Below are 23,440 nucleotides of genomic sequence, written 5' to 3' on the forward strand. Positions count from 1 at the left end.
TTCTTTTAATGTTGATGATTATGGTAACAGTTAATGAAAACCCAAAATTTTGTGTCTCAGAAAATTAGAATAATAAATGAGCCCAATTTCAAAAAGGATTTTTAATACAGAAATGTTGGCCTACTGAAATGCATGTACAGTATATGCACTCAGTGCTTGGTCAGGGCTCCTTTTGCATGAATTACTGCATCAATGCGGCGTGGCATGGAGGCGATCGGCCTGTGGCACTGCTAAGGTGTTATGGAAGCCCAGGTTGCTTTGATAGCGGCCTTCAGCTCATCTGCATTGTTGGGTCTGGTGTTTCTCATCTTCCTCTTGACAATACCCTATAGATTCTATATGGGGTTTAGGTCAGACGAGTTTTCTGGCTAATCAAGCACAGTGATACTGTGGTTATTAAACCAGGTATTGGTACTTTTGGCAGTGTGGGCAGGTGCCAAGTCCTGCTGGAAAATGAAATCAGCATCTCCATAAAGCTTGTCAGCAGAGGGAAGCATGAAGTGCTCGAAAATTTCCTACTAGACGGCTGCGCTGACTCTGGACTTGACATAATACAGTGGACCAACACCAGCAGATGACATGGCTCCCCGAAACATCACTGACTGTGGAAACTTCACACTGGACCGCAAGCAACTTGGATTGATGCATCTCCACTCTTCCTCCAGAATCTGGGACCTTGATTTCCAAATGAAATGCAAAATTTACTTTCATCTGAAAACAGGAATTTGGACCACTGAGCAACAGTATTGGTCCACTGTGTTATATCAAGTCCAGAGTCAACGCAGCCGTCTACCAGGAAATTTTAGAGCACTTCATGCTTCCTTCAATGCAGATGAGCTGAAGGCCGCTATCAAAGCAACCTGGGCTTCCATAACACCTCAGCAGTGCCACAGGCTGATCGCCTCCATGCCACGCCGCATTGATGCAGTAATTCATGCAAAAGGAGCCCCGACCAAGTATTGAGTGCATATACTGTACATACCTTTCAGCAGGCAAACATTTCGATATTAAAAATAATTTTTGAAATTGGGCTTATATAATATTCTAATTTTCTGAGACACTAAATTTTGGGCTTTCATTAACAGTTAGCCATAATCATCAACATGAAAAGAAAAAATATTGCTGGAAAAAGATCACTCTGTGTGTAATGAATCTATATAATTAATGAGTTTACATTTTTGAATTAAATTACTGAAATAAATTAACTTTTTGATGATATTCTAATTAATTGAGAAGGACGAGTACACATATATTGCAATTGTACAGTTGCTCTTCTGGTTCGCTTGAGCAACTGGTACAGTAGCTGTTTTGTATTTTTATTAGCTGTTCTGAAGCTACACTATTTCTTTGAGTACTGTTTCCAATCACTCTCAGATATCTTTCAAAGGCATCCGGTAAATGGATGTCATGAGCTTTTCAATAGCTATTCATGATATATCCGTTAAATAGATATGATTTTAGCCTATGGGTGATGGATGCGTCATATGGATGCCTACCAGTGGCATCTGCCGCCCATAGGCTATAATCGTGCCCGTTTAACTGATACATCATAAAAAGGGTAAATAGAAGGAAGAAGGAAAAGGCTGGCACTGTTGAACCAGTAATTATTGAATAGAGTTTTTCAATGGCCTTTTTGATGGATCACGGTATTCAAATTGCCCCGGAGGTGCTCATCGACCAGCACATCACATACAACTCGAATTCAAATATAGAAAATATCGCGGCACTCACCAACTTTGCAATACAAAAATTGTATTACTCGATCTTGGTCTATGATGTGGAATAAGCCATAATAAGCTTATTCCACATCACAGACCCAGATCCTGAATAAAATAAACGTATTGCAAAGTCGGTGAGTGCCTCAATATTTTCTATCTTTGAATCATAAAAAGGGTCATGAGCGTTCAGGACGTAGCATTAAACAGATACCAATATTAGCCTATTGGTGAGAGCTGCCACTGTTAGGCATCCGCCACAGCCTATGTTTAAGACATACATCAGGAGCTTTTTCACGGTGTATGCGTTAAATGTAGGCCAAAAATGTAATAGGGCCTAAAGTGGTTTTACACATAATAATGTAATCTAGGGTTATTAGAAATCCGATTGAATGAGTGTGACATTTCTGTGGAAATTTTAACAGCAAACTGCTACTGTCAAAACAGCCTGCATTTTCTGATGGGTTTATAGAGCAAGTTCAGTAAATGAGCAAATCCCCCAATTTATAAGGATTCTTATGATAACATTATAACAGGGTATTATTCATGCTATTCCATAATATATTCTTTGGCTCCAAAGACATGTACTGCAGATGACTAATGTACTAAATGGAAAATGTAATGAATACAAATCTATATTACTACAAGTTTATAATTTTTGGATTTGACCCCTAATTAATCGCACAACAGTTTTATTTACTCTCCTTTTTAATCCAGTAATTTAAGACCTTGGAAATATGGAAATAATACTCTGAACTAAATTAAATGGTACATTCTAAAAAAATATATATGTACTTACAGCAACAGCAAGCATTATTGCATCTAGCTCTACTTTTCCGATGTGTCCAACAAATACAGTTGTTACAATGATTGGTACATAATCCCAAAAATTTGTAAGAGCCTAAGATTTAGGGAACAAAATTAAAACAGACTTTAGGCAGCACATCATATGATAAATTATAACTTACCCAGGTCCGGCATTAGGGGGGGGACGACAAACTGAGCAATTGCCCAGGGCCCCCATCCACTCAGGGCCCCCTGCCGACTATAGCAGCCAGAGTGGCTGCTTCGGGGCCCATGGCATGAGGGGGCCCACGCTGCCCGGCACATAAAATTTATGGGGGCCCCAGGGCTAGCGAATGCCACATTCAATTGAATCTGCGTCCTCAGGATGCAGATACAATTGAATACTGTAGGCTGTAGGACACGTTAGGTGTGCTGTTTATAAGACGCGGGGACGGAGTCCCTGCGCAGACCGGCATGATGACGTCACTGCATCATGTTGGCCTACGCAAAGGTCCCGTCTGGAGGCAGTGGAGCGATCCGTCTGTCATGGAAATGGGGCTAGGTAAGTATAATTTTTTTGTTTTGTTGAGGGGCTGTGCATCTAAAATGGGGGGGATTGCTGTGTGGCACTATACATGATGGAGGGCTATGTGGCACTATCTACAAGTGGGGGCTGTGTGGCGCTATACATGAGGAAGGGCTGTGTGGCACAATCTTCTAGGGGGAGCTGTGTGGCACTATCTACTGGGGGGGCTGTGTGGCACTATCTACTAGGGGGTGTGTGGCACTGTGTACTAGGGTGTGTGAGGCACTATCTGCAAGGGGTGTGTGTGGCACTATCTACAAGAGGGGGCTAGGTGTGTGGCGCTATCTACAAGGGTGGGCTGTGTGTGTGGCGCAATCTACAGTGGGCTATGTGTATGGCTCTATCTACAGGGAGCTGTGTGTGGCGTGCTATCTACAGGGGACGAAGTGGCACTAACTTCATGGGACAGAAAAGGGGGCATTATTATTGTGGGGGCACAAAAGGAGGCACGGTTACTTAGTGGGCACTTTATTTTGTCGTGCACTGAGGGATCATTATTTCCATCTGGAACATTGTGGATTACGAGCTCGTTTAGAGGATGGGGTATAGGTGGGGAGGATGCTGGAAAAGCGAGAAATCAACATGTCTGTGTGTCAAATTCTCGAGGCTAGAATAAGTCGTCACAGTGGTCTGGGCTGGATGGAGAAAAAAAGGGAAAATGAACGACTCTAATCAGAGAAAATATCACCTGTGAGTCACTGGATATAAATGTGCTGCAATCACTTATATCGTCTGCAGAGCTCCTGTGTATAACTGGTTTCAACCACTATGTGGTCACTATATGCTGGCAATTTTGGTCTTTGTATAGTGGTCTTTATTCAGTAACAGTATAGTGGTATTATTCAGTCACTATGTGGTTATGGTGCGGCAGTATTATTTGGACCTTATATTGCGTAATTATTGGTAATTTTGGTCTTATAATAGTGATATGTGTTCAGTAACACTATGCAGGTGATATTTAATCTGGTATAGGGGTATGATTTAATAACTGTATATGTATATAGATAATTTTTTTGTGTGAGAGGGGCGATATATGCTTTGGGGCTTGTAACACTCGTGGATGCACTAGACATCAGCGATGCAGTTCTCTGCACATTGCCTTCTAAATTCACTGCATTATTATAACAATAATTCAACATTTGGGGCCCCACTTTTAACTTTGCCCATAGCCACACTTTGTCTTAAAACAACCCTGAACCTACCTGTAGAATTAATTAATAGGATATTTATGTCTTAAAAAGTTCATTAGCTAATGTTATAGACTTGTTTTTTACATTTCCAAAAGCAAAACAAATAAAATTCATTTTGAATTGTGGCCAATTAAAGGAAAGTTTGGCCACTCATAGTAGATTTTTTATGTAAAACTGTGCTTTCCAACTTAAACATTTATTAAATTGTCATGTATTTCAGACCCAACAAAAACATAACTATTTCCAGAGAGATATATGTGTAGCTAGCCGCTATAAGCAAAAACATAAACCTGACAATCATTGCAGACTTTAAAGAGACTCTGTCACCACATTATAAGTGCCCTATCTCCTATATAAGGAGATCGGTGCTGTAATGTAGGTGACAGTAATGCTTTTTATTTAAAAAAACGATCTTTTTTCACGTTAGGAGCGATTTTGGTTTATGCTAATGAGCTTTCTTAATGCCCAAGTGGGCGTACTTTTACTTTCGACCAAGTGGGCGTTGTACAGAGGAGTGCATGACGCTAACCAATCGGCATCATGCACTCCTCTCCATTCATTTACACTGCACTAGCGATATAGATATATCGCTATGTGCAGCCTCATACACAAACCCTAACATTACTACAGTGTCCTGATAATGAATAAACATGACCATCCAGCCTGGACATCATGTGTACTCAGAATCCTGACACTTCTGACTTTTTTTTTGTGAGATTCCGGCAAGTGAAACCAAATCTCGTTTAGCTCCGTGATCTCGCGAGATTTGGTTTCACTTGCCGGAATCTCACAAAAAAAGAGTCAGAAGTGTCAGGATTCTGAGTACACATCACGTCCAGACTGGATGGTCATGTGTATTCATTATCAGGACACTGTAGTAATGTTAGGGTTTGTGTATGTAGCTGCACATAGTGATATATCTATATCGCTAGTGCAGTGTAAATGAATGGAGAGGAGTGCATGATGCCGATTGGTCAGCGTCATGCACTCCTCTGTACAACGCCCACTTGGTCGAAAGTAAAAGTACGCCCACTTGGGCATTAAGAAAGCTCATTAGCATAAACCAAAATCGCTCCTAACGTTGTGAAAAAAGATCGTTTTTTTTAAATAAAAAGCATTACTGTCACCTACATTACAGCGCCGATCTCCTTATATAGGAGATAGGGCACTTATAATGTGGTGACAGAGTCTCTTTAAAGAACTTATCCAGTTTAGACAACTAATCTCCATATACCCTATTAAGGACTTTTGAGTTAATAGAGGTGGTCCTTTGTTTAGGATCCAAAGGGCCCAGACTGGAGAGCAGATACAAAGAGCATCACTAACTCTGGAGGACCTGTCTTGCCCTGCATTAAAGAGAGAACCCATTAATATGAATGGGCAATGTGTAATGCTTAGTTTCCTCTGTGGTGGCGCTGCAGGGAAATTGAACACTTACTGCCAGGTTTCCCCAGGGATTACAGATGATCGCTGGGGTCACAACAGGGGGACACTTTGTAATCTGCTTATTATCAAGAGACCCCTTTAAGAAGTAGGGATTGTCAAAGTGGACATCCCATTTGAATCTACCTAAAAATTGGAATAACTTTGCAAATAACTTGCCTTACTACTTCTGTATTGATTTTTGAAGAGTTTATTTTGTGTCCTCCTTTACATAACTGCTTTCAAAATCCTGATGGTTGCCATTGGAAATAGATAGCAGTTTGGGACCTAACAGCTTAGTTCTTAGACCCCATGGACACCGAAGAGCTGTGTGCACGAAGGTCTTATGACTCTAGTAAGGAGCCAGATGGCCTGTGTGCTGCTGTACAGGTTTCATCAGGTGCCATATGTAACAAAGCTTCTAGGGGAGAAAATCTCTGTACATAAAACATTTGTTGTCTCTACAGTAGAGCTGAGCTGCAATACCAGACACAGTCCATGGACATATGTGACATAGTTTCTGATGCTGAACAACCCCTTTAATATTGTGACACACTAAAAATAAATGTCTCAAGTATAGTAGTAACCTGTTATCGATTACATCTATGTTATGAACTTAGATATGATTTGTAACAGCTCAATCCTGCGTGTCAGAGACACGCAGGACCCGTTGTCACCAGAAGATGCTTTACAAATGTGGAGGTGCATTTTCTTCTTTATTCCTTGTAAATATTAAAAATTTCTATGTTTTTTTCAGAAAAAAAAGTAGATTTTAATTTTCACAGACTAACTCCAATAAATATAGCAAAATGCCTGTGGGATCAAAACTAACTATACCCCTAGATAAATTCCTTGAGGGGTGTAGTTTCCAAAATGGGGTCACTTTTGGGGGGTTTCCACTGTTTTGGCACCACAAGACCTCTTCAAACCTGACATGGTGCCTAAAATATAATCTAAAAAAAAGGAGGCCCCAAACTCCACTAGGAGCTCCTTTGATTCTGAGGACTGTGTTTCATTCCAGTAGCACACTAAAGCCACATGTGGGATATTTCTAAAAACGGCAGAATCTGGGCAATAAATATTGAGTTGTTTTTCTCTGGTAAAACCTTCTGTGTTGGGGGCACTCGCGAGCAGCTAACCAAGATGGCCGCATTTTGAAGTAGCTCCGTGACCCCTGGGTACAACAGCTATCTACAGCTAGCTTTTGAGGCTAATCTCACCCCATTACTTCGTTTTTCACTGTGTCCATTTGTAAGTATGGCCTTTTTCTGTGTTTTCGTATATGTCCCCTTGTTTTTATCGGTTCTGTTTGTACATCAGGAACATTCTGTTCCATTTAAGGAGTTAGGGACTCGCAAGTCTGGGGATCCTTGTCGTGGATTGCGAGTTTGCGTCCTTTTGGCCAAAATGATTACTAATACCCCAGGTATTTTTCATTACTACATATATTCGCTTCTCTTGGACACAGCCGGGACTTTGATGCTGGGAGAGCATGGTGTGTTGTTGTTTGGCATAGCAAGCAGGGTAGCCCGCTCTATGAACTATCAAGGCGTCACAAATAGGCTTCTACCTGGCTATACACGTTGTGCCTCATGACGTACACACTATCCCTCCATGTTTCCCACACTTGCACCCCATTATCCATTTATTTCTATTGAGGCACTTCACTCATTACTGCCCCGTATATTTCACTCATAGTATTACACTTGCACACACACTATTCATTTATTATTTCTTACTACACATCCCAAGCACCACACACACCACTCCCCTCAAGACCAGTGGGAGTGGCTATTATTATTTAAAGCACCTGCTCACTCCTTCATCAGCGTTTCTGACCTGGCTGTGTCCATTTGTAAGTATGGCCTTTTTCTGTGTTTTCCTATATGTCCCCTTGTTTTTATAGGTCATGGTAGCTGTATAGTTCGCGCTCCATGACCTAATAGCACGTCACGGGAGTAACGGCCGTTTCGGCTGTCTTCCCGAGTCATGCAGGAGCTGTGACAGCTGCTGTCTCGTACAGCAGCTGCTGCAGCTCCTACAGCGGGGGCCGATCGCGGTGTCCCCGCTGATTAACGCCTTAAAAGCTGCATTCAATAGGAATCGCAGCTTTTTAGGGGTTAAGCTACCATCGCCGGCCTGCTACACAATAGCGGCTGGCGATGGTGACTATGGCAACCGGACACCTAACAATGGCGTCCGGCTATGCCATAGACGGAAGCCTAAGTCAAAGTCAGGATCCACTATGCTTGTTGTCACTGAGTAGCTGATAGCTCTAATACACTCTACTACGCATGTAGTGCAGTGTATTAGAATAGCGATCAGGGCCTCCTGCCCTCAAGTCCCCTAGTGGGACAAAGTAATAAAGTAAAAAAAAAGATGTGTAAACATAAGAAAATAAAAGTTTTAAAAGTGCTAAAAGTTCAAATTCCCCTTTTTCCCTTATCAGTCCTTTTATTATTAATAAAAATATATAAACAAACAAACTATACATAATTGGTATCTCCGCGACCATAACGGGCTGAACTACAAAATTATTTTGTTATTTATCCCGCGCGGTGAACGCCGTAAAAGAAAATAATAAAAAACCATACCAGAATCACATTTGTTTGGTCACTTCACATCCCAAAAAATTGAATAAAAAGAGATCAAAAAGTCGCATATGCCTAAAAATGGTCCTGATCGAAACTACAGTTCGTTACGCAAAAAAAAAGTCCTCGCACGGCTTTCTTGATGTTAAAATAAAAAAGTTCTGGCTCTTAGAATAAGGTAACACAAAAAGTAAATGATTTTTTACAACAAGTATTTTTATTGTGCAAATGCCATAAGACATAAAAAAAACTATAAACATCTGGTATCACCGTAATCATATTGCCCCGCAGAATAAAGTATATATGTCATCTATAGCGCACGGTGAACGCTGTAAAAAAAAAAATAGAATAAAAAAAACAATAGTAGAATTGCTGTTTTTTAGTCACCACGCCATTTAAAAATAGAATAAAAACTGATCAAAAAGTCGCATGCACCCCATGAAAACTGCAATGAATTCCTCAAGGTGTCTAGTTTCCAAAATTGGGTCACTTTCGGGGGGTTTCCACTGTTTTGGCACTACAAGACCTCTTCAAACCGGACATGGTGCCTAATAAAAAGGAGGGCACAAAATCCTCTAGGTGCTCCTTTGCTTCGGAGGCCGATGCTTCAGTCCATTAGCGCACTAGGGCCACATATGGGATATTTCTCAAAACTGCAGAATCTGGGCAATAAGTATTAAGTTGCGTTTCTCTGCTAAAACCTTTTGTGTTATAAAAAAAATGGTATAAAAAGGATTTTCTGACAAAAAAAAGAAGTAAATTTCACCTCTACTTTGCACTAAATTCCCGTGAAACACCTAAAGGGTTCATAAACTTTCTAAATGCTGTTGTGAATACTTTGAGGGGTCTAGTTTCTAAATGGGGCGTTTCATAGGGGTTTCTAATATATAGGTCCCTCAAAGCAACTTCAGATCTGAACTGGAACCTAAAAAAATAAATAAATTAGGCAATACTTCGCTTCTTACATTATACTGATAATGAGCCGTGCCCACCCCGAGATGACCCCAGTTTTGACCGTTTTATAAACGGAGACCCCTATTAGACCGTTTCAGTGCCCGGTTTCCCCAAGCACACACCCCCGAGAAGTGTATTTCTATTGACGAGTCCTTGGTAGATTTTAAAGGGAGGCTTCAATTCCGCCAGTACCTGCCGGGTAAGAGGGCAAGGTATGGCGTGAAGATGTATAAGCTGTACGAGAGTGCATCAGGGTATACCTAGAAATTTAGGATATATGAAGGGAAGGACACCAGTATTGAGCCCCCAGAATGCCCCCCTTACTGGGGGAGTTAATGCAAAAATTGTGTGGGATTTGGTGCACCCACTGCTGGACCAGGGTTACCACCTCTACCTGGATAATTTTTATACCAGCATCCCAGTCTTCTAATGCCTCGCTTCCAGAAGTATTGCGGCATGCGGCACTGCTAGAAGAAATCTGAGAGGCCTCCCTAAGACTCTGCTTGGGCAAACACTCAGAACGGGTGAGAGCAGGGAAAATTCCAGCAACATATTGTGTGTCAAGTACAAGGACAAGAGAGATGTCACACCAGTACCCATGTACCAGTACGAGGTACCAGTACAGAGACCCCCAAACCAGACTGCATCCTGGACTACAATAGGTACATGGGAGGGGTGGACTTGTCAGATCAAGTCCTGAAGCCCTACAGCGCCATGCGGTGTGGTATAAGAAGCTGGCCGTGGACATCATGCAGATGGCATTGTACAATGCGTATGTGCTACGTCGATGTACAGGCCAGAGGGGAACTTTCCTGGAATTTCAAGAGGTGATTATAAAGAACCCAATCTTTAAGGACCAAGAAGGGGGGGGGGCACCCAGTACTTCTGGAAGCGAGGCCACACGCATCGTACCAGGGCAACACTTTCAAGGAGAAGTTCCCCAAACTGCCAAGAAGGGAAAAAGTCAAAAGAGGTGCAAAGTCTGCTATAAGATGGGGATAAGGAAGGACACAATATATCAATGTGAACCAGAAAAAGCAGAGCTCTGTATGAAAGTGTGTTTTAAAATTTATCATACATCCCTTGATTTTTAATCTACCCCAGTTTTACTTACCCTGATGCACTCCGCACAATTTATCCCCCCTCGTCCTTCCGCTCTGGGCCCTGCTGTGTGCCCAGGCAGCTGTTAACAGCCACATTGAGGGTATTGCCGTACCCGTGAGTACCCACATTACAGTTTATGGGGTGTATGTGTCCGGTCAAAATGTTCACTACACCTCTAGATGAATGCCTTAAGGCAGTAGTTTTTAAAACGGGTTCATTTCTTGCGGGTTTCAACTCTACTGGTACCTCAGGGGCTTCTGCATACATGACTTCGCACCAGAAAATCCCCAGTAGGCCAAATGGTGGTCCTTTCCTTCTGAGCCCTCCCATGGGCCCAAACGGCAGTTTATCACCACAAATGGGGTATTGCCGCACTCAGGACAAATTACGCAACAGAATGGGGTATTTTTTTTCTTGTGAAAATAAGACATTTTCAGCCAAAGCTACATATTATTGGAAAAAATTAATTTTGTTTTAATTCCCAGCCCAATTCAAATAAGTTCTGTGAAGAAACTATGGGGTCAAAATGGTCACATTACCCATAAATAAATTTCTTGAGGGGTGTAGTTTCCAAAATGGGGTCACTTCTGGTGGGTTTCCATTGCTTTGATACGTCTGGGGCTCTGCAAATGCGACATGGCACCCGAAAACCAAACCAGCAAAATCTGCACTCCAAAGAACACACAGCGCTCCTTCCCTTCTGAGCCCTCCCATGGGCACAAACGGCAGTTTATCGCCACAAATGGGGTATTGCAGCACTAAGGACAAATTGGGCAACAAAATGGGGTATTTTGTTCCCTGTGAAAATAAGAAATTTTGATCACAAATGACATCTTATTGGAAAAAATTTCATTTTTTTAATTTCACAACCCAATTCAAATAGTTGCTGTGAAAAAACTGTGCGGTAAAAATGATAACAACAACCATAAATGAATTCCTTGAGGGGTGTAGTTTTTAAAATGGGGTCACTATTGGGGGATTCCTACTGTTTTGGCACCTCAACACCTCTTCAAACCTGGCATGCTGCGTAAAATATATTATAATAAAAAAGAGGCCTCAAAATGCACTAGGTGCTTCTTTGCTTCGTGTTTTAGTCCACGAGCACACTAGAGACACATGTGGGATATTTCTAATAACTGCAGAATCTGGACAATACATATTTGGTAGTATTTCTCTGGTAAAAGCTTCTGTGTTACAGAAAAAAAATTGAATAAAGTTGAAATTCAGCAAGAAAAATGAAATTTGCAAATTTCACCTCCACTTTGCTTTAATTCCTGTGAAATGCCTGAAGGGTTAAAAAATGCTGTTTTGAGTACTTTGAGGGGTCTAGTTTTTAAAATGGGGTGTTTTATGGGGGTTTCTAATACATAGGCCCCTCAAAGCCACTTCAGAACCGAACAGGTACCTTTAAAAAAAAAGGCTTTTGAAATTTTCTTAAAAATATGAGAAATTGCTGTTTATGTTCTAAGCCTTGTAACGTCCAAGAAAAATAAAAGAATGTTCAAAAAATTATGCCAATCTAAAGTAGACATATGGAAAATGTGAACTAGTAACTATTTTGGGTGGTATAACCGTCCGTTTTACAAGCAGATGCATTTAAATTCTGAAAAATGCTATTTTTTTAACATTTTCTCAAAATTTTGAAATTTAAAACGAATAAACACTGAATATATTGACCAAATTTTACCACGAACATGAAGCCCAATGTGTCACGAGAAAACAATCTTCAGAATCCCTTGGATAGGTTTAAGCATTCCGATGTTATTACCACATAAAGTGAAATATGTCAGATTTGAAAAATGGGCTCTGAGCCTTAACCCCTTCCCGCTCCTTGACGTACTATTACGTCATGGCAGCTGTATCGTTCGCGCTCCATGCCGTAATAGTACGTCACGGGAGTAACGGCCGTTTCGGCCGTCCTCCCGACACATACAGGAGCTGTGACGCTGCTGTCTTGTTCAGCAGCTGTCACAGCTCCTACAGCGGGGACCGATCGCTGTGTCCCCGCTGATTAACCCCTTAAAAGCCGCGTTCTATAGAGATCGCGGCTTTTTAGGGGTTAAGCTGCCATCGCCGGCCTGCTACGCGATAGCGGCCGGCGATGGTGACTATGGCAACCGGACACCAAACAATGGCGTCCGGCTATGCCATAGACGGAAGCCTAGTGGGTCCTGACAACGTCAGGACCCACTATGCTTGCTGTCAGTGAGTAGCTGACAGTTCTAATACACTGCACTACGCATGTAGTGCAGTGTATTAGAATAGCGATCAGGGCCTCCTGCCCTCAAGTCCCCTAGTGGGACAAAGTAATAAAGTAAAAAAAAAGTTAAAAAAAGTTGTGTAAAAATAAGAAAATAAAAGTTTTAAAAGTAATAAAAGTAAAAGTCCCACTTTTTCCCTTATCAGTCCTTTATTATTAATAAAAATATATAAACAAACAAATAAACTATACATAATTGGTATCGCCGCGTCCGTAACGGCCTGAACTACAAAATTATTTTGTTATTTATCCCGCACGGTGAACGCCGTAAAAAAAAATATTAATAAACCGTACCACAATCACAATTGTTTGGTCACTTCACCTCCCAAAAAATTGAATAAAAAGAGATCAAAAAGTCGCATGTACCTAAAAATGGTACTGATGGAAAATACAGTTCGTTACGCAAAAAATAAGTCCTCGCACGGCTTTATTGATTGAAAAATAAAAAAGTTCTGGCTCTTAGAATAAGGTAACACAAAAAGTGAATGATTGTTTACAAAACGTATTTTATTGTGCAAACGCCATAAGACATAAAAAAAAACTATAAACATCTGGTATCGCCGTAATCGTATCGCCCCGCAGAATAAAGTTAATATATCATTTATAGCGCACGGTGAACGCTGTAAAAAAAAAAGTATACAAAAACAATAGTAGAATTGCTGTTTATTAGTCACCACGCCACCTAAAAATGGAATAAAAACTGATCAAAAAGCCGCATGCACCCCATGAAAACTACAATGGATTCCTCAAGGGGTCTAGTTTCCAAATTGGGGTCACTTTTGGGGGGTTTCCAATGTTTTGGCACCACAAGACCTCTTCAAACCGGACATGGTGCCTAATAAAAAAGAGGGCTCAAAATCCGCTAGGTGCTCCTTTGCTTCGGAGGCCGGTGCTTCAGTCCATTACCGCCCAAGGGCCACATGTGGGATATTTCTCTAAACTGCAGAATCTGGGTAATACGTATTAAGTTGCGTTTCTCTGATAAATCCTTTTGTGTTATAAAAAAAATGGTATAAAAAGAGTAAATTTCACCTCTACTTTGCTCTAAATTTCTGTGAAACACCTAAAGGGTTCATAAACTTTCTAAATGCTGTTGTGAATACTTTGAGGGGTCTAGTTTCTAAAATGGGGTGTTTGATAGGGGTTTCTAATATATGGGCCCCTCAAAGCAACTTCAGAAATGAACTGGAACCTAAAAAAATAAATAAATGAGGCAATACTTCGCTTCTTACATTATACTGATAATGAGCCGTGCCCACTCCGAGATGACCCCAGTTTTGACCGTTTGTATAAACGGAGACCCCTATTAGACCGTTCCAGTGCCCGGTTTTCCCAAGCATACACCCCCGAGAAGTGTTTTTCTATTGATGAGTCCCTGGTACATTTTAAAGGGAGGGTTCAATTCCGCCAGTACCTGCCGGGTAAGAGGGCAAGGTATGGCGTGAAGATGTATAAGCTGTGCGAGAGTGCATCAGGGTATACCTACAGGTTTAGGATATATGAAGGAAAGGCCACCCCCAAACAAGACTGCATCCTGGACTACAATAGGTACATGGGAGGGATGGACTTGTCAAATCAAGTCCTGAAGCCCTACAGCGCCATGCGGTGTGGTATAAGAAGCTGGCCGGGCACATCATACAGATGGCTTTGTACAATGCGTATGTGCTACGTCGATGTGCAGGCCAGAGGGGAACTTTCCTGGAATTTCAAGATCTAATCTTTAGGGACCAGGAAGGGGGGGCACCCAGTACTTCTGGAAGCGAGGCCACACGCATCGTACCAGGGCAACACTTTCCAGGAGAAGGTCCCCAAACCGGTGGAAAGGGAAAGAGTCAAAAGAGGTGCAGAGTCTGCTATAAGAGGGGGATAAGGAAGAACACAATATACCAATGTGACACGTGTCCCGAAAAACCAGGGCTCTGTATAAAAGATTGTTTTAAAATGTATCATACATCCCTTGATTTTTAATTTACCGTGATGCACTCCGCACAGCTTACCCCCCTCATCTTTCCCTTCTGAGCCCTGCCGTATGCCCAGGCAGCTGATAACAGCCACATGTAGGGTATTGTCGTACCCAGGAGAACCCACATTACAATTTAAGGGGTGTATATCTCCGGTGGCGCATGCTGGGCACACTATATTGGACACTGAAATGGCATATACATATATAAAATTGCAAATCTCACACTGCACCATCTGCTGCGCATTATCTTTTACACAGTACCTGTGGGGTCAAAATGCTCACTACACCTCTAGATGAATGTCTTAAGGGGTGTAGTTTTTAAAATGGGGTCACTTCTCGGGGGTTTCAACTGTACTGGTACCTCAGGGGCTTCTGCACACATGACTTAGCACCAGAAAAGCTCCAGTAGGCCAAATGGTGGTCCTTTCCTTCTGAGCCCTCCCATGGGCCCAAAGGGCAGTTTATCACCACAAGTGGGGTATTGCCGCACTAAGGACAAATTGGGCAACAAAATGGGGTATGTTGTTCCTTGTGAAAATAAGAAATTTTGATCAAAAATGACATCTTATTGGAAAAAATATCATTTTTTTCATTTCACAGCCCAATTCAAATAGGTGCTGTGAAAAAACTGTGCGGTCAAAATGATAACAAAAACCATAAATGAATTCCTTGAGGGGTGTAGTTTCCAAAATGGGGTCACTTCTGGTGGGTTTCCATTGCTTTGATACCTCTGGGGCTCTGCAAATGCAACATGGCACCCGAAAACCAATCCAGCAAAATCTGGACTCCAACAAACACATAGCGCTCCTTTCCGTCTGAGCCCTCCCATGGGCCCAAACGGCAGTTTATCACCACAAATGGGGTATTGCCGCACTAAGGACAAATTGGGCAACAAAATGGGGTATGTTGTTCCCTGTGAAAATAAGAAATTTTGATCAAAAATGACATTTTATTGGAAAAAATATCATTTTTTTCATTTCACAGCCCAATTCAAATAGGTGCTGTGAAAAAACTGTGCGGTCAAAATGATAACAAAAACCATAAATGAATTCCTTGAGGGGTGTAATTTCCAAAATGGGGTCACTTCTGGTGGGTTTCCATTGTTTTGATACCTCAATGCCTCTTCAAACCTGGCATGCTGCCTAAAATATATTCTAATAAAAAAGAGGCCTCAAAATGCACTAGGTGCTTCTTTGCTTCTAGGGCTTGTGTTTTAGTCCACGAGCGCACTAGAGACACATGTGGGACATTTCTAAAAACTGCAGAATCTGGACAATACATATTTAGTAGTGTTTCTCTGGTAAAACCTTCTCTGTTACTAAAAAAAATTGAATAAAATTGAAATTCAGCAGAAAAAATGAAATTTGCAAATTTCATTTCCACTTTGCTTTAATTCCTGTGAAATGCCTGAAGGGTTAAAAAACTTTCTATATGCTGTTTTGAATACTTTGAGGGGTCTAGTTTTTAAAATGGGGTGTTTTATGGGGGTTTCTAATACATAGGCCCCTCAAATCCACTTCAGAACTGAACTGGCACCTTCAAAAAAAGGCTTTTGAAATTTTCTTAAGAATATGAGAAATTGTTGTTTATGTTCTAAACCTTGTAACGTCCAAGAAAAATAAAATAATGTTCAAAAAACGATGCCAATCTAAAGTAGACATATGGGAAATGTGAACTAGTAACTATTTTGGGTGGTATAACCGTCTGTTTTACAAGCAGATGCATTTAAATTCTGAAAAATGCTATTTTTTGTAAATTTTCTCTAAATTTTGCAATTTTTCACAAATAAAGACTGAATATATCGACCAAATTTTACCACGAACATGAAGCCCAAAGTGTCACGAGAAAACAATCTCAGAATCGCTTGGATAGGTTTAAGCATTCCGACGTTATTACCACATAAAGTGAAATATGTCAGATTTGAAAAATGGGCTCTGAGCCTTAAGGCCCAAACTAGGCTGCGTCCTTAAGGGGTTAAGGCCAAAACTAGGCTGCGTCCTTAAGGGGTTAAAGAAACCCTGACTCAAAAGGCCAGGGCGGCATCCACCCTAACATTCCAGGGTCATGAGTATCAAATATTCGCTGACCTTTCTCCTATTACCATTCAGAAACTACGCAGCATGAAACCTCTCCTGGCCGTCCTTTAACAACGCCAGATGAGATACCGCTGACGACCTCAAGCAAACTTTGATCGATCTGCAACTCCTGCCTCCTGATGCTGATCGTTCGAGCCAACATTTTCAGTCTTCTCGCGAAGGGCCTCGACTTCGCCCCATCTGGGACAAAGTGCCTCCACACAAATAATCGCAGCCCACCTGGAGACCTAGCACCATGTTCGGAGTCCATGACGATCCTACTTGATGGATAAGTACTTTTACCCTTATCACTATTCACTCTACCGTTATCTGCTGGTGACTCTACCGTTATGGTCTGATTGACCTTCCTCCATTTGATTTGGAATTATATTATCTTGTTGCCCGCACTAATCTCTGGTATCCTGTACAATGCAGTCTCCCCAACATAGAGACTGGCTTTTACATCGGGCCATGTATCCTTTTCAGAATTCGGCTAAGCACTCGCTTTATGTGGATAGTTCCTCACCTTGTAACAGTTATATATCTTTGTTTTGAAACTATTATTCTGTACTCAACTTTTCTGTATGTTTTTTTTATGTTCCTCTGACCTACCGCTATCGATATTTAGATTGCGCTTATGGGTATGTAATGTGTAATTCCCTTTTTCCTTCTCCCTTTTAAACACTTATGAGCTCCCTGTCTGGCCTGCCAGACACGTTTTGCTTTGCCACTTAGTAGCATTGCGTGTATGGCCCGCTGTGTTACGGTCTATGATACCGTTAGTTTCTAGTACATACCTGTAACTACGGCATATCTGCCTCGTACTCACTGTATGATATCTGCTTTCCCTTTCCCTAATGTATAGCATATAAGCTTTCCATTTATTATTAGCTTCCGTTGTCCTGCCTGCCAGACATGTTTTGCTTCGCAACTTAATAGTACTGTATGGCTGGCCTGCTGTATTAACGTCTGTGCTGTTATTCTCCTCTAGTAGAAAACTCCAGCTACTGCTATATATGTATCATGTACTCATTGTATATATTCTTCTCTCTGCCTTACCTAATGTACAGAATGTGATCTTCCAATTCTTTATCTGTCTAGTGCTCTACTGTCTGGCCTGCCAGACACGTTTTGCTTTGCCGGTGGGTAGCACCAGGTGTTTGACCCGCTATATTACTGTCAATGATATTGTTCATCTCTAGTTTACATTTACTGCTGATAATAATTATACCCCTCCCATTCCCTTAACACCTCTGTTATACTTTATAGTTCGCCTCAACCATAATGTTGTTACTGCACCTTTGTGCCCAGGTGCTGGCGACCCCCTGTAGCGCCAATGGCCGCGGGCCGTCGGGTTCACTCACCTCCCGACGCCCGCAGCCATGGATCTGTGAGCGCTGGCCTCCGTCTCCCTCCTAGGAGATGCCAGCGCTCCCTTCCGCTCCGTCCGGCCGGGTCCCGTAGGGTGCGCGCGCACGCTCGCGCCCGCTCTTAAAAGGCCAGCGCGCGCACATGAAAACTATGATCATTAACCCACGTGATTCCCTGCTCTATAAGAATGTCCCAGCCCTTCTGATCCTTGCCTGAGCGTTGTTAGTTTTTCCCTGTCTGTCTCGCAAATGGTCCCTTAGTGTCTCCCGTTCCAGCTGTTACCCGTGCCCTGTTACCGTTCCTGTATTCCGCTTTGTTCCTGTGCCTACCCGTGTTCAGGTGCCATCTGCCACGTCAAGTACCATCTGCCACGTCAAGTGTCTTCTGCCACGTCAAGTGCCATCTGCTAATCGGATACTGCCCGCCACGTCTGGCGCCACTTTCCGCACCTGCCTCCATCCGTGCTGAAGCCACAGTCACCGTCCGGACTATTTCAGGTACATAAGCATTACTGTCTTCTATCTTACTTTCACATAGACTGTGACCTTGTCAGCTGCCTCCCCGCTACGGAGGAGCGGCCTAGTGGGTCCACAAACCCAGTGTCCGTGACAGTACGCTCAGGCCATGGAACCCGCTGGCCAGCCCAAGACCCCAGTACAGAAGATTCAGACAGAAATGCATGACCTACGCACTTGTCAGGATCAACTCCTTGAGGCGGTGAATTCTATTCTGGTCCGCCTGGATCTACTCGCTGTTCCACTCCCGGTTCTTCCTCCAGAAGCTGTTGCCGTGCCACTGCCTGTTGCTCCCCCTGTTTGTTCCGGATCCTCAGTTCCTCTGCCTCTTCCTCCTCGCTACGACGGTGACCCCAGAGCATGTAGAGGATTTCTCAATCAATGCACGGTACATTTTAGGCTACGGCCTCATCTCTTCCCCTCCGAGGAGGCTAAAGTAGCGTTCATTATCTCCCTCCTCGCTGGCAAGGCCCTCGCATGGGCGAACCCAATCTTGGAGCAACAAGGACCTGTATCCGCTGACCTAGCCTTGTTCCTGCAGTCCTTTCATGCCGTGTTCGAGGAGCCGGGTCGAACATCCTCTGCCGCAGCCACTCTGTTGACCCTCAAGCAAGAAGGCTCCACAGTAGGGGAGTATGCTATCTCCTTCCGTACCCTAGCAGCCGAGCTGGCATGGAACAATGAGGCACTGGTGGCGACCTTCTGGCAGGGACTGTCCTCTCACATCAAGGACAAACTGGCTGCCCGCGACCTTCCTTCTACCTTGGATGCCCTCATCCTGTTAGCCACCCGGGTTGATATGAGAATCCGGGAGTGCTCTCAAGAGGTTCGTCAGTAGAGCCGGGCCCACAGACCAGCACCCCCTGCCCAGAGACCACAATTGTCCACTTCTAGTGCGCTACCTGAGGAACCCATGCAGGTAGACAGAGTCCGGTTATCTGAACAGGAGAAGCAGCGCAGACGCTCCTCTGGACTTTGCATGTATTGCGGCCTCAAGGGTCATTTTGTGCATCAATGCCCACAGAAACCGGGAAACTTCAGTACCTAGGGTTGGTCGGAGAGGCAACTCTAGGTGGAACGTCTCCAAATGTTAAAACCTCTTCCAAATTATCGATACCTGTGGCCATCGTCACCGGACAGGCATCACATCCTTCCTCCGCCTATCTTGACTCTGGAGCGGCTGCTAATTTTATCCACCAGGATCTAGTGGATCGGTTTCAACTACCCACAGTCCGTCTGGAGAGACCCCTGGCAGTTGCTTCTGTGAATGGTCTACCGCTGCCTGATCCAATCATGCTCATCACTGAGCCGGTGACATTACGGGTCGGAGCTCTTCACTCAGAACAGATCTCCTTCCTGGTACTATCCAAGGCTATCAATCCTATCCTGCTGGATCTGCCATGGCTCCGTCTACACGCCCCGACACTCGACTGGAGTTCTGGAGAGGTTCTTCAATGGGGCTCCAGATGCCATAGCCATTGCCTGTCACAGGTCCGTCCTGTTGTGCCCCCTCTGCCTCAGTCACTCTCCGATCTACCTTCTCAGTATGCCAGTTTTGCGGAGGTCTTCTGCAAACGAGAGGCTGAGACGTTGCCTCCACATCGGAGTTATGACTGTCCCATTGAACTGGTTCCCAATGCTTCTCTTCCCCGTGGACGAGTATATCCTCTCTCCTTGCCAGAGACGTTATCAATGTCAGCCTATATCAAGGAGAACTTGGAGAGGGGTTTTATTCGAAAATCTTACTCCCCGGGCAGGATTCTTCTTCGTTAAAAAGAAAGATGGATCTCTCCGACCCTGCATTGACTACCATGGTCTCAATCAGATCATGGTCAAGAACAAATACCCGTTGCCACTCATTTCCGAGCTGTTTGATCGCATACGAGGAGCCAAAATTTTTTCCAAGCTAGATCTGTGGGGGGCCTATAATCTAATACGGATTCGCCGGGGTGACGAATGGAAGACGGCATTTAACACCCGCGATAGGCACTACGAATACCGAGTGATGCCCTTCGGACTGTGTAACGCTCCCGCAGTATTTCAGGAGTTCGTTAATGACATCTTCCGAGATCTCCTCTATACGTGTGTTGTAGTTTATCTCGATGATATTCTAATCTTCTCCCCAGATCTGATGACCCATCGGAGGCACGTTCGTCAAGTTCTTCTGCGACTAAGAGAGAATCGCTTGTATGCCAAATTAGAGAAATGGCACATTTTATCCCGCTAACCGGCCTACCTTCTGCTCCTCGACTGGCAAGCTTCTTCATTCAGCACATCTTCCGCTTGCATGGCTTGCCTCTTCACATTGTGTCCGACCGGGGGGTTCAGTTTACCTCCAAGTTCTGGAGAGCCCTCTGTAAACTCCTGGATGTGAGTTTGGACTTTTCCTCTGCCTATCACCCACAGTCCAATGGGCAAGTTGAGAGGATCAACCAGATCATGGAAAATTACCTCCGCCACTTCATCTCTTCACAGCACAATAACTGGGTACAGCTTCTACCATGGGTGGAGTTTTCATATAATAACCACACAAGTGAGTCCACCACCTCCACTCCGTTTCACATCGTGTACAGTCAACATCCCAGAGTTCCTCTTCCAGTGTCGACTTCATCTCAGGTACCCGCTGCTGACTCTGCATATGGGGACTTCCTGCAAATCTGGCAACAGACTCGGCCCTCTATTTTGCAGGCGGTAGAAAGCATGAAGCGTAAGGCAGATACCAAAAGAAGAGAGCCGCCTCAGTATCTTCCTGGGACTAAAGTCTGGCTGACCTCTCGAAACATTCGCTTGAGGGTGCCTTCATACAAGTTTGCTCCCAGGTTCCTTGGTCCCTTCGAGATCCTGCAACAAATTAACCCTGTTTCCTATAAGCTGCGGCTGCCCCCTACCCTCAGAATCCCTAACTCCTTCCATGTGTCCCTCCTGAAACCAGTGGTCCTGAACCGCTACAGCAAGACCTCTAGTTCCACAGTTGCTTCCAGCGGTCCTTCTGATGTATTCGAGGTAAAGGAGATCCTGGACCGCAAGAGGGTAGTTAGGAAGGACTTTCTATCTGGTGGACTGGAGAGGGTTTGGTCCTGAGGAAAGGTCCTGGGAGCCAGAAGAGAACCTCAGTGCTCCTGCTCTTATTAAAAAGTTCCTCAAGAGGAGGGGGTGTAAGAGGGGGGATACTGTAGCGCCCATGGCCGCGGGCCGTCGGGTTCACTCACCTCCCGACGCCCGCAGCCATGGATCTGTGAGCGCTGGCCTCCGTCTCCCTCCTAGGAGATGCCAGCGCTCACTTCCGCTCCGTCCGGCCGGGACCCGTAGGGTGCGCGCGCACGCTCGCGCCCGCTCTTAAAGGGCCAGCGCGAGCACATGAAAACTATGATCATTAACCCACGTGATTCCCTGCTCTATAAGAATGCCCCAGCCCTTCTGATCCTTGCCTGAGCGTTGTTAGTTTTTCCCTGTCTGTCTCGCAAATGGTCCCTTAGTGTCTCCCGTTCCAGCTGTTACCCGTGCCCTGTTACCGTTCCTGTATTCCGCTTTGTTCCTGTGCCTACCCGTGTTCAGGTGCCATCTGCCACGTCAAGTGCCATCTGCCACGTCAAGTGCCATCTGCCACGTCAAGTACCATCTGCCACGTCAAGTGTCTTCTGCCATGTCAAGTGCCATCTGCTCATCGGATACTGCCCGCCACGTCTGGCGCCACTTTCCGCACCTGCCTCTATCCGTGCTGAAGCCACAGTCACCGTCCGGACTATTTCAGGTACATAAGCATTACTGTCTTCTATCTTACTTTCACATAGACTGTGACCTGGTCAGCTGCCTCCCCGCTACGGCGGAGCGGCCTAGTGGGTCCACAAACCCAGTGTCCGTGACACCCCCGCATTCACAAGTAGTATTCACCATACTACCGAAGCTTTTCTTGCCACTCCAGGCACACCAAGTTCCTTGTTTCCTACATGTTTTTTTTTTCTCTCTCTCTCTCTCTCTCTCTTCCCCCTCTCTCCTTCCCTTCTCCCCCCCTTCCTCTGTCGCTCAGGGATCAATATCAGTATTGTTAGGCCCTTGATATGGCTCCACCTATCTTGAAAATAATCTCTCATAATGTCCAAGGCTTTAACTCCCCACACGCTCAAAGGCCTTCCACTTCTACAAAACTAGTCACGCCGACATCATTTGCCCTCAGGAAACTAGATTTTCTGCTACCTCTAGGCCACAATATTTAAGCTCGCACTTTCCCATCTTCCATGGTGCTTACGCTCATGAGAAGAGAAGAGGACTAGTTATTGCCTTTAGGAAAAATCTCCCTTTCATCTGTACCAAGGAAATTATTGATCCTACTGGTCGCTGTGTGATACTAGTTGGTTCGCTATATGAGGTCGATGTGACTTTGGTAGGTTATTATGGCCCCAATGACTTCGACACGCTTTTTTCCCCACTTATTTAAGCTCATAGAAGCTCATCGACAGGGTCTCTTACTGGTAATGGGCGACTCAAATATGATAATTAACCCTTCCTTGGATAAATCCCTGGCTCCAAGTGCACCTACACCCCATACGCCCACTTTTGATTTCAAAGACATGCTACATCTCCATGACCTTCATGATATCTAGCGTGAACTCAATCCCTAGACTAAACATTTCACCTTTTAGTCCTACCCTCACTCCTCCATTAGCCGCATTGACCACATCTTCACATCCCAAAGATCATTACCACTTTGCTCTAAAGCTAAGATTTTAAGCACGCCCTGGTCTGACCACAACCCTGTAGAGGTTTCACTTTCTTTAGTCCCGCGGGGGCTCTCTTTTAATTGGCGACTGAAGGACTCCCTTTTGTCTTCTAAAGACACCTTTGCACAGGTTGAAGTAGCTGTGAAAGAATACTTTGAACTTAATGAAGGGTTGACATCTTCCCCAATTA

At 44.0% G+C, this 23,440-nt stretch overlaps 1 protein-coding gene across 1 annotated transcript in view; it reads right to left on the minus strand.

The window, feature by feature from the left end:
• Positions 1–23,440, minus strand: part of LOC142741800 (multidrug and toxin extrusion protein 1-like) — a 135,138-nt gene that overhangs the window by 96,094 nt on the left and 15,604 nt on the right. Inside the window, exon 2 of the mRNA XM_075851132.1 lies at positions 2,515–2,616. Coding sequence (XP_075707247.1) covers positions 2,515–2,616 — 102 coding nt within the window. The remainder of the gene's footprint in view (positions 1–2,514; positions 2,617–23,440) is intronic.

This window comes from Rhinoderma darwinii, chromosome 2, assembly GCF_050947455.1.
Source record: "Rhinoderma darwinii isolate aRhiDar2 chromosome 2, aRhiDar2.hap1, whole genome shotgun sequence".
Lineage (NCBI taxonomy): Eukaryota > Metazoa > Chordata > Amphibia > Anura > Rhinodermatidae > Rhinoderma > Rhinoderma darwinii.